The sequence below is a fragment of the Corvus moneduloides genome, chromosome 14, assembly GCF_009650955.1.
Source record: "Corvus moneduloides isolate bCorMon1 chromosome 14, bCorMon1.pri, whole genome shotgun sequence".
In the NCBI taxonomy this organism is placed as follows: Eukaryota; Metazoa; Chordata; class Aves; order Passeriformes; family Corvidae; genus Corvus; species Corvus moneduloides.
Window position 1 is genome coordinate 17,173,943 of NC_045489.1, and position 14,363 is coordinate 17,188,305.

At 51.3% G+C, this 14,363-nt stretch overlaps 1 protein-coding gene across 1 annotated transcript; it reads left to right on the forward strand.

The window, feature by feature from the left end:
- Positions 1 to 327: 327 nt before the first annotated feature.
- On the forward strand, positions 328 to 3,410 carry LOC116451025 (zona pellucida sperm-binding protein 3-like). Its single transcript, XM_032124125.1, has 9 exons — positions 328 to 905; positions 1,255 to 1,373; positions 1,457 to 1,560; positions 1,724 to 1,901; positions 1,980 to 2,100; positions 2,209 to 2,300; positions 2,371 to 2,516; positions 2,922 to 3,041; positions 3,246 to 3,410. Exons 1-9 carry the CDS (start codon positions 510 to 512, stop codon positions 3,377 to 3,379), a joined length of 1,410 nt encoding a protein of 469 aa, XP_031980016.1. The 5' UTR covers positions 328 to 509; the 3' UTR covers positions 3,380 to 3,410.
- The last annotated feature ends 10,953 nt before the right edge of the window (positions 3,411 to 14,363 follow it).

The following is a 14,363-nucleotide window of genomic DNA, read 5'->3' on the forward strand; positions in this document are numbered from 1 at the left end:
TGGTGTTCTACCCCTCTGCTCTCTACGCAAGTGAGCTCCTTATGGTGCCCTCATTAGCCAGGCGCAATTCCCCGGAGCGCATTCCCGGGAAATCGGGCACGTGCGGATCCCAAAGCTCCCGGGTGGGGTTGGCACATCCCCAGCTCTGAATGCACCAGCTGGATTTTGGGGAACTCCCGGGAAGATCAGGGGGGAAATGTCCGGGAGAGCCTCGCTGGCCAAAATCGGCTCCGGCTCAAGGAGTGGGACACGGGTGGCACTGATGCCACCGCAGCCGGGCAGGACATGGGACAAACGGGACAATTCCCGGCTGCAAGGGGAGGGAATCACCCCTTGGTGGGCCCAGCTAGATCCCGTTATCCCGAAGGGGATCCCCAGCTGGATCCCGTTATCCCGGCGGCGATCCCACAGCTGGATCCCGTTATCCCAGCTGAGATTCCCCGGGAACTCTCCCATAAAAGGCTCCCAAGCACCCCCCTTTTCCATGCGCTGCTTTTCCTGGGGCCAAGATGGGGTCAGGGAGCTGCTTTGGGGTCGCTCTGCTCTGCTGGATGCTGGCTGCAGCCGCATCCTCCGATCCCTGGGGTTTTCCCCCGAGGAATTCCGGGACGTGGCGGCTGCGGGGTGACTCCTCCCGGGGCCGTGTCCCCGCCGTGTCGCAGCCCTGGGCTCGGGTGGATCTGTCGCAGCTGCGGGCGCTGGCCCCGCGCCCCGCGGTGGCCGTGCGGTGCCAGGAGGGGCAGCTGGCGGTCACCGTGCGCAGGGACCTCTTCGGCACCGGGCGCCCGGTGCGGGCAGCGGAGCTGAGCCTGGGCACGGCCTCCTGCCCGCCTCTGTCCCCAAACTCCGCCCAGGCTTTTGTCACCTTCGTGGCCGCGCTGCACGAGTGTGGCAGCACCCTGCAGGTGAGGGGCGTCGGGGCCAGGGTTGGGTGGTGAAGGTGTCACCCCTAGAGGTGCCCTGGTGCTGGTGGGGTTGGGGTGAGGAGTGCCCGGAGCAGGGGTGGGTTTTGGGGTGTGGATACCGTGGATGAGGTGCGCACTCAGCAGTGGGATTTGGATGCAGGAATTTATGGGATAACGGGTCCTGGAGGCTCTGTGACCTCCTTCAAGCTGGTGCCTTGTTGTGGTGCCACCACAGGGCTCTGCGGTGTTCTATAGGATTGGGAGCATGGCCTCTGTGTCCCGGCACAGTCCCTGCTGGTGCCGAGTTCATTTTCCTGATTTTTTCCCCTCTCCCAAATCCTCCTTCCAGGTGACCCCAGACTCTCTGATCTACAGAACGACCCTTTTCTACAAACCCACCCCTTCCGGCAACCCCCTCATCGTGAGGGCCACCCCGGCTGAGGTCCTCATTGAGTGTCACTACCCCAGGTGAGCGGCAGGGGCTGTCCCCACTCTGCCACTGCCCTGAGGTGGCAGTGCCATCCCTGGCAATTCCCATTGCTTCCCTTTAGGAAGAGCAACGTGAGCAGCGGTGCCGTGCACCCCACGTGGGCCCCGTTCCGCTCCACGGTGGCAGCCCAGGAGCGACTCCGCTTCTCCCTGCGCCTCATGGACGGTGGGTGCAGCCCTAGTGGCCTTGTGCCCCCAGCTCCCGGCTCCTGGGGACATCCTGGGAGCTCCAACAGAGCCAAAATGCCCCCCCAAATCCACCCCATGGGTGTTGCCGCGCGTTTAAGAGGTCCCCAAAGTGACGCCATCCCCTGGGATCTGCATTCCAGATGACTGGAGTCGGGAGAGACTCTCCAACAGCTTCCAGCTTGGGGACAGCCTCCGCTTCCAGGCCGATGTCACCTCAGAGGGCCATGTGCCCCTGCGGCTCTTCGTGGATCAGTGCGTGGCCACCGTGAGCCCCGACAGGAGCTCGTCCCCCCGCTACGCCTTCATCGACCTGGGCGGGTAAGGCCGGGCTCTGGGGCTGTCTGGAGGATCCTGGATTCCTGGGAGAATCCTGAATGATTCCTGGTCTTTCTCCAGGTGCCTGGTGGACGGCAGGGCAGATGACACTGGCTCAGCCTTCGTGTCCCCTCGGCCCCGGCCAGAGTCGCTGCGGTTCTTAGTGGATGCCTTCAAATTTGCGGGAGACGCCGGGAATTTGGTGAGGTGTTGTTCCCACCCCTTGTCCTCCTCCTTTCCTTATTTCTCCATGGAAAAAAGCCTTAAAAATCTCCAAGATTAATGGATTTTCCTTGCCTTCCCCTGCCAGCTCTACATCAGCTGCCACCTGCGGGTGACCCCGGTGGCCCAGGCCCCAAATCCCTGGAACAAAGCCTGTTCCTTCAGCAAAGCCAGCGGCCTGTGAGTGTCCCTGGTGTGGGGAGGGGGTACCTGCCCGTGGCAGGGGGGGTCACAGGTGATTCTGTTCCAGGTGGGCACCTCTGGAGGGCACCGCGGCCATCTGCAGCTGCTGTGACACCGGCAGCTGTCCCTCTCCTGGAGGAGATTCCCGGGAATTCCGTGCTCCGGCTGCACGGATTGGCAGGCGTGTGAGGAGGGCTGATCCCAGCCAGCGAGGTGTGTCCCAAAGGTGTCCCCAGGGCCCCTCAGGCCACAGTTAAAGGACAATCCCGGCTCTTCTCCGGTGTCGTTAGGGATGGGACTTGAAAAGGAAAGAAGGGAATTTTGGAGGGATATTGGAAAAAAATTCCATGTGGGTGGGGAGGTCCTGGCACTGTTCTCCATCCCTGGAAGTGTCCCAGGCCAGGCTGGAGCCACCTGGGGTAGTGGGAGGTGTCCCTGCCCTGGTACTGGATGGCCTTTGTGGTCCCTTCCATCCCAAACCATTCCCCGATTCTATCCTGACTGTGTCTTTGCATTTAAAACCCTTGGACTCTTTCAGTGTCCATCTTCCTCTGATTCCCAAATTCCAGCCTGAGCAGGAATTCCCTCTCCTGGGAACTCATTCCCATCTTTTTTCAGGTGGGCCCTCAGGGCCGACTGAGGCTGATGTCTTCGTGGGACCCTTGCTCATCCTGGAGCCAGCTCAGGGATTAATGAGCCCCTCCGGAAGTCCGGGATCAGCTGGGAACACCCCCCAGGGTAGGAGTTGTTGTGGGGTCTTTGTGGGGTTGCATCTCCAGGCCTCACCCGGGGGCAGATCCCGCTGTGAATTCCCAGTGATTTCACAAAGGGACTTCCTGGAACCACCCCCCCGAGCTGCTCTGGGAGCTCCTTCCCAACGATTTCCAAGGGATTGGATGGAGGCTGGGAAGCCAAGTGCTGAGTGGGTTTTATCCCTTCCAGGTGCCTCTGGTGGAATTCCTGTGGTGATCCAGGGGCTCCTGCTGGCAGCGGCTGCTCTGCTGAGCCTGACTGCCCTGGGAATGCTCCTGGGAATGTGCTGGAAAAGGCTCTGCCCTCTGGGAATGTCCTCGTGATCCCAATCCCAATAAAGAGAAGCATTTGTCACTTCCTGGTGTCCTCTGTGGGGTGGAAGGGGACCCAGGTGGCTTGGGATGGGAATCCATCCTCCAGGAATGGATGGGATTGGGGATGTGGAGCTGCTGCCACATAGAAGAGATTCCCAAATCCCCTGGATTTGGGAGGTACAGGTGCATTTTTTCCAGAGGTTGTATCCATGGGAATGAATCCTAAACAAACAAGGTATGGCTCACATTTTAGGGAATTATTGGTGTTCTGAGTTCTAAATGATTTTCCTGATCTTGGAATTCCTGTTTTCCCATCCTTATTGGGTGGGATGCAGGAATTAGCCTCCACAATCCCTTGGAGGATGCAAGGACAACTGGGATTCTGGGATTTTGGTTGGTTTTAGGGCTGAGTTTGGCTCCTCTGCAGGGGAAACCCTGATGTTGGGGATGGGAAAGGGCCAGAGGTGCTTCTGCTTTGCAGGGGCTGGATGGGAATGAATTCCATTTTTTTTAATGGAGTGTGGGAGCTCTGAGATGAGCACAGCAGTTGGGAGGCTGTCTCTGCTGTATGCAGGTGGAAGGCAGGACTGGGATTTGCACACCTAAATCTGCTGATTAGAACTCCATAAACCAACTCTCAGCTCAGATCTACCTGAGTGATCTCTGGCTCTTCTCCCGTGACAAAACTGGCACAGTCAGTAGGGTGGCAGATTCAATTACTGGCTGTTTAGGGAGGCATGGAATTCGACCCTCTCCAAGACTTTTTGAGGCTTGAGTGTTGAAAAATTGGAGTAATTGGGGCAAAGATAGAGGAACAGTTAAACTGCATGAGAGGGAAACTGAAAAATGGTGAAGGGAATAATATGCAAGATGTTGTAAATGTGGTTGGAAGCAGCGTGCCATTGTAAGGAATACAAAGAAAAGGAAATGGGACTGTTACAAGATGAGTTTTAACAAAGAAAGCAGCAAGAAATGCTGTTACCTCTGTGAATAGAACAATTGCAGAAACAACTGGGCTGGGCAGAAGGAAAAAGAGTAGAGGACAAGCTAGAATTTATGATAAATTGGGTCCCCAATCCCACAGGCCCCATAAAGATCTATTAGTTAATTGCATCCCCAGAAGATTGGAATGGAGATATATAGAGGGACCCTGACTGGGAATTCAGGGATGAGAGTAATGAAGAGAGTGAATTAGGTGAATTGCAGTTTGAGGTGGCTCCTCTCATTAAAACTGAAGTGTCCCTTGGGCCCCAAGGGGATAACTAAAGAAATACCACCAGAGCCATTCTGTGGGACTCTCTTCAGCTGGATAATTTGCAAGAAAAATATGGCCAGAAGCCTGGCAAGAGTGGAACTGGGTATTTGTGGTGTCTCTTTAACTGGGGGAGATTGTATTAAACCCAAGGTGAAGCAGAGGGCTTTTGGGGGCCAGGGGTGTTTTCAACAGGACAGCCAGATTCTAACAATGAATCCCATTCTGTCCCACACTGAGCAGCTTACTGTGCAAGGGAATAGACCCTGGCAGATGAGGTAAACCCCTGCTATCCCTATATATTCATTAAACAACATTTTACTCTCTCTCTGCTCCTGTAGACCCCCAGGCCTTGAAGCTACTAATAGGGCAAACCCCTGGTCTTTTAAAAATCTATTCCCTTATGAAAAGAGATCAACCAAAGGGAACAGTGGAGGTAAACATCACATAGAAGGGGTAACCAGTTTGGAGTATCCCCACTGAGACTTGTCTTATTTCCCTTTCCAGGAACCACACTGGGTTATACCAAAGTACCAAAGCCCAGCAATGTGACCCAGATCTAGTTTATCCATCAACAAGCCTGAGGGATGGGGTGAAAACCCCCAGGCCTTTCATTTGTACAAATCAGGGTGGTAATGGTTGTAATCGTGTTTAAGCCTGAGTGCATTGCCATGACAATCACTAAAAAGCAAGCTGTAATTGTACAAATTTAGGAGTCCCGCCCATTAACGTGGATTTGGCAGAGGGAGCTGTAAGCAGAATATCTGAAAGACAAAACCCAAAAACTGAAGTGGAAATGTACTTGCTTAGTTTTCAGTGTGGTTCCTTTGAAAAGGGGTATAGATCTAAGCAGGCTGGTGGCTGTTCAAGGAGTGCTACATCAGAGGAATACATGAAAAGAGAAATATTATCAGACATTACGTATCTATTTATGTTGGAGATAAAATTGAATTGAAACTGGGATTGTTTATATCAGCACAGCAAAAATTACCTTACCCCCCACACTGTATCCTACTACCCCTTGGACCCTGTTGGAACCTTGATTGGAACACAGATTTCTGAAATTGAGCCTAATGGTATTAAAATGACAGGCCAGCAACAAGTGATACTTAATCCATTATGGAGCCTCAGGCAAGTGGAACTGTCACTGCAGGTTAATATCTCTGCACTTAAACCTTCCTGCTTATCGTTCCTAAATACATCTGTACAGGCTGCTCACAGAGCTGGGCAGGTGAGCCCTCACCTCTCCAAAATGAGCCAGGAGAGGTGTGACTGGCATCCCAGGGACAGGATTAGGAGCATTCAATAAACAGCACGGATGCTGATGTTTTGGAAAACGAATTAAGCTTGGCAACAAGTGATTTGTATGAGCAAGAACACCCTTTAAAATCTTTTGTTGACATTAGGGGCTAGTCAATGGCTCTTGGCTGGTATATTGTCTAAATGGCAAAGAATTAAGGAAAAAGGACACCCACCTAATTGTAGATGCACTTGGCATCACCCAGAATAATGTTTCCACAGCTCTCAGCCGTATCCAAGCTCAGTTGCAGGTGAAATCCACTACAGCAATAGCTATAAGGGAGGATGATGAGGGCACCTTACCCACGGAGATTCAAAAGGTAATTTGGGAAAAAAAATTCAATTAAAAAGTTTTCAAAAAACATTTATTTTAATTCAAAAAGTATTTCCAGTCTTGGTGGTATCTAGTAAACGTCACTTATGACCCCACCAGCAGTAGGGCCCCAGCTTTTGTCTTAACCATATGCAATGTTTAATGGTTGGACTCAATGATTTTAGAGGTGATTTCCAACGTAAATGATTCTATAAACCAAATCGTTGTGCTGGGATTGAATCAGCATGGAATTGTACTCTGTTAGAAGCTGGAGAATGGGCCTAGCAAAATGGGAACAAATGGCAAACTGCCACTGCTGCCACGTGGGTAGTGCAGAAATAACAAGGATTTATTTGTGAATGTAATACTGTTAAGACCCAAGACATTTGTCCTGACACTGAACAAAATGTTTGTAATTTTGAAATACATCCCAGGGAGACCTCTGACACTGTACTTGGATGTGTTGGAAATGGATGTGTTTGCAAGAGAGCCTTTTGTTATTCTTTATTTATAGAGGATACACACAATCCCTCAAATATCTGTATCTGTAATTTCATTAAAATCATGGGGTGCAACTTTAACTATGCAGTCACAACCCACCATGTCCCAGCCGGAGTGAAGAAAGCTGGAAAACATCACTGGTGAGAAAATCTGCTCAGGTGGTCACCAACAGTCACGGGAGCTATGAATTAGATGTTCCACCTAACTGTAGTCTTGTTAATCATTGTTTTGTGTTCATGGTTATACCTTTGTTTATATGTCAAGTTACATCTTATATCAAAGCTATGAGTGAATGTGTGGGTATTAAGGAATCAGCAAATCTGATATATTATCTTATTTACCAGCCTATTACCCACTCACTAAATTAACTTCCAGCTCAGATCTGCCTGAGTAATCCCTGACTCTTCTCCTGTGACATGGTGGGGGACATTCATTGAGTTGAAGGTACACTGTGGGATTTTAAGTCATCTTTTCTCCTGTTGTGCTCCAATTTTCCCCCCCTTGTTGAGAATCTCCGTCCTCTGTTGGTTCATCTCACTTTCCAGCTTGCCATGAGTGGGGTGGGGTGGATTTGTGCTCAGTGGCTTTTTCCCCAGCTGAGAGGGGACACTGAGGGGTTTCCAAAGCTAAACCAGTGTGGGAACTGGTATTACACTTGTTCTGCCTCGTGCCATCTAGGTCTGGAATGGGTGGAATAGGAGGAATGGGCTGTGGAATGGAGAGCCACTTGCAGATGTGCTGGAGGTAGAGATGCTGTGGTTGTTGTGGTTTGCAGCTGGGTTAGGACACGAGCTGACAGTGCAGAGCACAAAAAGGAGCCAAAACCCACCTGAGTGACCCAGACTGGAGGTGCTGCATCTTTAATGTGTCTATGTCCAAACTTCTAGGAACTCTTTACATAAGAACAAACCTGATCCCATTAAAATTAAAGGACTTTAAATCCCTCAATCCTTCTGCTGGCATTGCAGACTTCTGCCTGTGTTGTAATTTCAAAGAGCTGCCATTCTGGGGCTTAAAAGTGGCATCTAAGGGACAGTCACGAAGCATTTAGGGAGCAAACCGAGCTTTAAACAGCTGCAAAGATAGCCAAGGGCTGGGAGCTGAGTCCTGCTGCCTCTGTGTGTATATTAGCATTGGATTAGATAGTGGCCTGGCTTGTTTGCCTTGCTGATGATACCAGATGACTTCTTGGCCCGCTGCATCAGCTGGAGAAAAACAGCTGAACAAATGGAGATGCGCAGGTGATCTGCAGTTCAGTTGTTTTCTGTCTTGTGGGTTTTGGCTTTTATTTTTTTGTTGTGTTTTTCACTGCTGAGCTCTGAGGGGATTTGGATATTTGACTCTCCCCAGCCTGCTGGCCTTGGCAGGAAGGTTTTAACTTTTCAGCACTAAGGTAACTGTGAGAGTGTGAATGTTTCAGCCAGCTTGGACGAGGAGCTGATTTATTGCTCAATAGAGCCACTGAGGAGCTGGATGTGATTTATACTCAGGGCCAGTGCTGGCTTGCTGGGATGAATTCTGTTCAAGGCATCACCTGTGAGTGCAACCTTCCCTCCCCTTTGCTTCCACTGGGATCCCCACTGCTGCTCCCCCCATTTTCTTCTCCCTGCCCACACAGGATTAGGCAGCCCAGATATAATCTCTTCATCCCTACTGAACTGCTGAGAAATCCTGTGCCAGCTGTTTTTGAGAGGGAAAAAAAAAAAAAAAAAAAAAGCGGCTCTTTTCTAATTTACAAAACTTAGAGGGGGGGGAGGGAGGGAACGTGGGGTGTGGAGAAACCGGGGAGAGAATAATTGGGCAATTCCCGGCATCCTCGATGGCAGCTCTTAAGCAATTACGGGGACTCAGCAGCACCCTTATCACAGCACGTTCTGGGAGATTAACCGTCTGCTCAGCTGGCAATTAGAGCTGGGGAAATGGGAAGCTGCCACTTAGCTCTGACTTTGCAGCGGCTGTTCGCACTTCCCCGAGCCGGGCTCCAGGCGCTGGAGGGAGGGCTGTGAGTATCTGTGGGGAGGATTAAGGGTGAGCTGCCTTTCCCATGCTGGGAGACAGGCTTGTGGACAGGGTGGCTGGAAAGGAATAAAGGCTGGGCTCTGTTTTCTTTCGTAGTTCTTTTTTTCTGTCAATCTGGAAAGCATGAGCTGCTCACTGGTCCCTTGTTTCACCCTGTTCTAACTTGCCTTCCATCTTTCTTTGCGACTTTGGGCCACTTTGCTTGCTGATGCCATTTGTGAACGCACCAGTGTTTATGTGCCAGCTTCATTTGCACAGGGAAAACGCTGAGCTGAGAGAGAGATTTGTGTCTCTGCCCGGGCCATTGGACCTCCTGTGAGCTCCTGCTCAGGTCAGCAGGGTGCATTTTTTGGTGTTTTTGCTACTGAAGAGGTTAATGAACCTTCCTACGTCTTGTGCTGTGGTGCATCACAAGACCTGAATGACAAAAGATCCTTCAGCCTCAGTTGCTTTGGGGACTTCTGGTGCTTTGTGTGGACACACACTGGCCAACCGAGAGGGTGGCAAGCCCTCATCTCTGGCCTCCACAGAGCTCTGTGGGGTTTAGTACTGCACTAAGGCAGCACAGGGACGCTTGCCCAGCTCCTTTGGCGGGGTTCAGAGTCTCAGATAAAAGACAAGGTAAGGAAAGGACTGGAATATGGAGGCAAAGACAAGTCCCTGCTGGTCCCTTCAGCCCTGTTTGCATCCCCCAGGCAGGCAGAGCGTCGGCATGGCCCGGGTTGATGGTCTGTGCTGCGGGTTGAGCAGCCACCCCTGTCCTACCCAGCAGATCCCCTGCTCCTGGGGAAAGCCCCCTGCTTTTCCATGGTTTTAACCCTGCTGATGTGAAGGGCTGTGGCAGGTGTCCACTGTGGCTGTGCTGGCCACAGGAATGCTAGGCACCAAGGAGTCACAGAGGGAGTGGCTGCCACCAGGAGCCTCTCTCCTGCGGGCTCAGCAGGACCCTCACGCTTTGGAATTAGTTTCAGGATCCCCCCCCCCCCCCCCCCTTGCCGATTTATCTCTCGCGTTTTCTAGGCCAGCTGTCCTCCTTTATTATCCTCACGCTACCTATTTATCTTGTCTGGCCCCTCTCCTCCCCGCTTCCCTCCCCCTGGTTTGCCTGTCCGTGGCTGAGCTCCTGCCCGCCAGCAAAAACAAGGCATGGTGGCAGAGCGTGACAGATCCCGCTGGAGCCACATCATCCCGACAGCCGGGGCCGACTCAGCAGAGTCCCCACTCGCCGTCCCCTGCACCCAGCCCGGCTGTGGCAGGAAGGTGCCCGAGCACCTTGGACAGCGCTGCTCCTGCTCTGCCGGCTCCGAAAGGCGCGGGGAGGAGGGCGGTGCCATCCCCTTCACCCGTGTGGTGTGCTGTAGAAAGCAAACCAGTGGGAGATTCCAAGTCACAATTACAGTTTAATATGAAAATTAAGATAAAGGCAAAATTACAGAAACACTGGCTTAAACTGCCAGAGTCAGGATACAACGTGCCACCCTGCTGGGCAGGGTGGTGGTAGCAGTCCCATTAAATGGCGGCTGCAATCCCGTTGATGTGGTGATCCTGTGGAAGGGTCTGATGCTCCTCTGAAGGTCCAGCAGTGGTTATGCAGCTCTTGTCCTCTGGGAATCCAGTAGGCAAGGCTAGTGCTGTTCCAAACCTCGGATTATATCTAGCTAGGAATGCTTGGTTCCTCCCCCTGGGCGGAGCATCTCATAATGGGATGGTGTCATTTTATGAGTCATGCAATGAGGCCTTGATGGCCCATTAACAGAAGATATCTCCTGGAGGGAGGTATCAGATAAAGAACACTGCCCCACCTGTGTTTAACAGCTGGCTCATTAACAGAAGATATCTCTCCGGAGGGAGTTATCAGGGATGAGTCATGGAAGGGATAAAGAGCACTGCCTCACCTGGTTTTAACATCTTACGAAGATGGTGATAGAATACATACTTTTGGTTACATCTTACCTTGTAACCTATGACGTGCTCAGGACAGCTCCTGCCCAACCCCTTCCTGCCACCCTCGCTCCTCTGACACCCCCAGGGCAGTGCTGGCCTCAACAGACACCACAGGTCATCCTTCCTGAAAGTCCCTGGTTGTGGTCACTGGGCCTCTACACATGGCCTTGGTGGGGACAGAACAGCCTGTTTGCTCCAAACATTAATAATAATTAATAATAATAACAACAACAGTAATAGCATTCCTCAGTTTTGTCGTCTGTTTTGGGCATCAGGTGTTCAGAGGGACTGGCTCAAGGGGTAGCATGGAGGAGATGAAAGTCCTGGCCCAGCGTGGCTGTGGATACAAGGCAGAGCCCAGGGGCTGATATCTGGACAACCAACAGCAACAACAACAATCCCCCAAAACAAATAAACAAAAAAATCCCCCAAACCACCCCCACCACCAAAAAAACCCAAAAATCAAACAAAAACACCCCCCCAAACCGCCAAACCAAAAAACCACCCCAAAACAAAGCCAACCAAGCAAACCCCCCCAAAAAAGAATCAAACCAACCAATCAAACAAAAACCCCCAAAAAATCCTCCCAACACCCCAACAAAAAATCCCCAAACCCAACCAAAAAAAAAAATAATAAACCCCCCCCCCCAATCAGTCACTTGTAGCTGCAGGTATTATAAACAGAGCCTTTGCAGCACCCTGCTTTAACTTACCTCTTGCTCCGCCTTCTGCTGGCCTCCAGCCACTGTGCCCAGCCATGAATGTACCAGATGGAGCCTTCAGTCAGAGAAGGACAATAGAAGTAGGTGTAGGAAACCCTGCACCAAAATATCCTGTGCATAATTTTATTCCCTCTTATCCCACATGCCAGCTCTATCCCACAGCAGAGCTCTCATCTGAAATCAGACATGCTGAGCAGAAATAGCCTGATGCTTCAGAGATGTGCCTTCAGAGCCTGGAGAGAAACTAACCCTTCATTGCCCACAGCTGTAGGACACAGATGTGCCTCAGCGTGGCCTTTCCCAGATCCATGTTGTGCCTCTTTCAGAGCTTCTGGGAAGCTTCAGGCTTGCATGTGTGTTGTGTGCCAAGGCAACAGCACATGCAGGATCCCAGGGAAGGGCCAGAGGGCTGATGGAGGTGAGATGTTGTAGTAGAGCTGATTTACAAGCTCAGGCCTCTGGGGCAAGGCTGTGCAAAGCCACAGCTATGCCTCCAGATGTGCAGAACATCACCAGCCCCTCTGGCAAGGGGAACAGGAACGAAATTGAGACTGAGCTGTACTTTCCCAGTCACACTGACTCCTTCTCCATCATTCTGGCACTGTCAAACCTTATCACGATCCCCCTGACAAGCTTTTGGGGTAAAGCAAAGGCAAGGAAAAGCAAGTAGTGAAATTTCTTTTGACTTCTGGAAGCAACAGGAAGGTGGCAGAGCCTTTGATGCCTTGTTCAGCTTAGCAGGCAGAGATGTTCCAAATGGCTCTGACTCAGCTCAGCTGGAGTGCTTTATGAGCCACAGTGTGGAGTGCTCAGTGTGGCCCTCAATGGAGAGCACAAAGGGCTGTGTGCAGTGTCCCACCTGCCTGGAGGCTTGGAGAGGTACACGAGGCTTAATCAGCGAGAATCCCACTGGAAAAAACAAAAAATCAACAAAAGCTGTTTGGCAAAGGCCCTGCCTGGTGGATTGAAAATGTGGATGCCTGCTTTGGATGGGCAGGGAGGGCATGGGAACTCCTGGAGCATTTGGAGATATGAATTGCCCATCAGGAAAAGGACAGACCAAGCCCAAAAGATCTGGAGGGGAAGCCGACCTCGTTCTGCTGCACTTAAATCTGCAGGGCTGGTAGAAGTAGAGAGCAGGGTAACTATGGTCCTACCTCCCAAAATAGAAGTAAATCTGGGGTCTGGAGGGAGAGAGAAAGAGAGCTGGAGGGGGATTTTTGACAAGGAATAACATTAAACTGAAGGAGGGTAGATTTAGATCAGATATTGGGAAGAAATCCTTCCCTGTGACAGTGGGGAGGCCCTGGCACAGGTTGTCCAGAGAAACTGTGGCTTGCCCCTGGATCCCTGGAAGTGCCCAAGGCCAGGTTGAACAGGACTTGGAGAAACCTGGGGTAGTGGAAGGTGTCCCTGCCCATGGCAGGTGGGGTAGACCAGATGGTCTTTAAGGTTCCTTCCAAGCCAAACCAGTTTGTGATTCCATAAATCCTTAGGTTAAGCTGTGCAATTGCAGTGCACCATTCCACTGGGCAAATTATCCAGTGTTCTTGTGGGATCTGCTCTTATCTGGGATGTAACACAGGAAAGGCAAAAGCTCAGGAGAAAAAAGCCAATGGAAAGTGACTCCTGCAATGCAGAAAGCAGGACCTGCATCTTTTTGTTGATGGAGGAAGGTGCCTCCATCTCTGTCCTCAGGGCCTAATTTCCTCTCCAGAAAACAGGCTGAGTGCACCAATGAAGACATCATTTTTCAGGACCCTTGCACATGATGGGCTGGGAAAATTGTTATTTTTAAGACAGCCAAACTTTTGGAGAGAGAGAGATAGAAAATTTTATATTAGCGAGGGACTGCAGAAGCTGTGGGTGACTGCACTGTTTGATGTTATTGTGCTGGGCTCGGGCCTGAGAGGGGCTGGTAACCTCTAGAAGGATTAGAGAGAACATGGAAAGGAAAACCCTGAATTTGGATTAAAGATGTTTAAAAGTCTCTTGTATCAGCAAGCTTTTTTCTCCAGGAGAGATTAGGAGTGCAGCTCCTCTCGACAGCTCTGTTAATCTGGTCTCCATGGAAACAGGATGATGTTAGTGGTGACACACTCCCCTAAATGGCTTCTCAGCAGCCGTGTTAAGGGGGGCGACTGGCTTTGGTTTGTCACCCAAACCTGCTTAGTTTGTCCCCTGTCAGTCCCTGGCAGCTGCTGCTGGGGGATTTTTGTGCTGCTCATTTTGTGCCCCCATGCCGCAAAGATTTTGCTGGAGAATTCACAGGCTCAAGCCTCCACACCGAACTCAAACCAGCCCAGAAAAAGCCACAGACTTTCACACAACCATGTTTTTGCTGGTGCTGCTGAATGGGACAGGCTGTGGCTGTTTTGCAAAAGTCTCCCACCCTCCTACACTGCCCAGTGTGACCGAGTGACCTCCTTATTGTGAGGCCATATGCAGGAGGTCTCTGGGGTCTGCTGCAGTGACCACTCTTGCACTGAGACGTGGACAAAGCATCGAGCAAGAAGTTGGGAAATTCACCAAATTAAAGCAAACCCAGCCTTGCAATGCTCAGCCAGCAGTAAACAGTGAAGCAGAGCTGGTGCAGCTTTGCTCTGTGCCTGGCTGGGCAGGGGACAAAAAAAAAGCCTGTCCCAGGGATTCGCCTCAGAATGCAACCTGGACGTGCTAACGTGGCCATCCAGGCTGGGGGTGAAACGGTGGGTGGCTTGTAAACGTTCCCTGCATCTTTCTAAACCCCTTTTCATCCTGAGTCACACGCAGAAGAGCGTGGGTGAGTGTGAGTAGGCAGAGGGAGAGGGGTGGTAGGGCTGCATGAATTTGGATATGCACATCAGCTATCAAACACAGTGCAAAATTGCTGTGAAAGCAATGAAAAAAGATAAATTTCATGTCACAGTCTTCAGATGATGAGCTACTGCTGTTACTGCTTTC

What these genes read in the sequence shown, in the direction of transcription:
- LOC116451025 (XM_032124125.1), top strand. Translation starts at nt 510, where the DNA reads ATGGGGTCAGGGAGCTGCTTTGGGGTCGCTCTGCTCTGCTGGATGCTG. An exon ending in ATTGAGTGTCACTACCCCAG is followed by an intron (nt 1,374 to 1,456) that starts GTGAGCGGCAGG and finishes GCTTCCCTTTAG; the next exon opens with GAAGAGCAACGTGAGCAGCG. An exon ending in CGGGAGACGCCGGGAATTTG is followed by an intron (nt 2,101 to 2,208) that starts GTGAGGTGTTGT and finishes TTCCCCTGCCAG; the next exon opens with CTCTACATCAGCTGCCACCT.